Source organism: Primulina huaijiensis, unplaced genomic scaffold (assembly GCF_012295235.1).
Source record: "Primulina huaijiensis isolate GDHJ02 unplaced genomic scaffold, ASM1229523v2 C13189978, whole genome shotgun sequence".
Classification (NCBI taxonomy): domain Eukaryota; kingdom Viridiplantae; phylum Streptophyta; class Magnoliopsida; order Lamiales; family Gesneriaceae; genus Primulina; species Primulina huaijiensis.
Window position 1 is genome coordinate 1 of NW_027341985.1, and position 911 is coordinate 911.

The 911-nt window shown below is 34.8% G+C and overlaps 1 protein-coding gene across 1 annotated transcript; it reads right to left on the reverse strand.

Annotated features, from left to right (window-relative positions):
* Positions 1 to 6: 6 nt before the first annotated feature.
* LOC140965450 (cullin-1-like) lies at positions 7 to 905 on the reverse strand (the record flags this gene model as incomplete). The annotated part of the gene is made up of 5 exons (XM_073425522.1): positions 861 to 905; positions 681 to 761; positions 531 to 590; positions 171 to 200; positions 7 to 93 (listed from the first exon to the last, which is right to left on the reverse strand). Coding segments are annotated over exons 2-5 (240 nt in total), but the record flags the coding sequence as incomplete, so codon positions are not given.
* Between the last annotated feature and the right edge of the window lie 6 nt (positions 906 to 911).

The following is a 911-nucleotide window of genomic DNA, read 5'->3' on the forward strand; positions in this document are numbered from 1 at the left end:
TTAAACCTTGTGAAACAGGGTGTTATTGGAGAAACAATCCTTTACGTATGCAAAATACTTGTCATGAAGCTCAATTACTTTCCTCACAAATGCCTGCAAAGGTAAACAAAAAGTTACACCTTCCTAAAACAAATAAACTACAGCATGATCGCCATAGACGAAACATTTACCTGCTCTTGTGTTCCACCAGCATTTTCTGACTGTAAAAAGCAGGTATCGGTTCCCATTACAACATATATATGATAAAAAAAAAAAAGATTAGTTTGAAAATACCACCGAATCAAATTGTAAATATATAGGTAAGAATTAAGACATTATTGATTATTAAACCAAGCAAGGCAAACACAATTGTAGAGCATAGCACAACAACCTCACATAACAATCTTAATTTTATCACATTATACAAGGTAAATAGGCACAAGATCATTCACAGAACCTTGATTGTCCAAATGTGCTTACTTCACATAAAAATTAAAAAAACGATGCCTAAGAAACTTTGAATGTCAAATATAAACCATCATTGTACCGACCTTATTGCTAGCAGCTTCTTCAGCCTGCTGAACCAAAACCATGCCTTCGGAGGTAACATGCTGCACCAAGCAAATATCATACGTACTAGGGGATCAGGAATCGATGATAAATACCAACAGATAATTCAGAACTATCTAAATACCACATACCTGCTTGAACATATTGCCAACAGGTTCCAATCCTTTTGGAATTTTGTGAAAGAGCCTATACATCCTAGAAAGATCATCCACCTGTACCCATCAAGAAGGTAAATAGTGCAACAGTCGAATTTCTCTTTAAAGACAATTAAATGGAGAATTTCTTCAACTAATTGACAAAAGCTAAAACACCTTGTAATCTCTGAGTAAAGCACGGCATCCAGAATGTTCTTTTTCCAATAA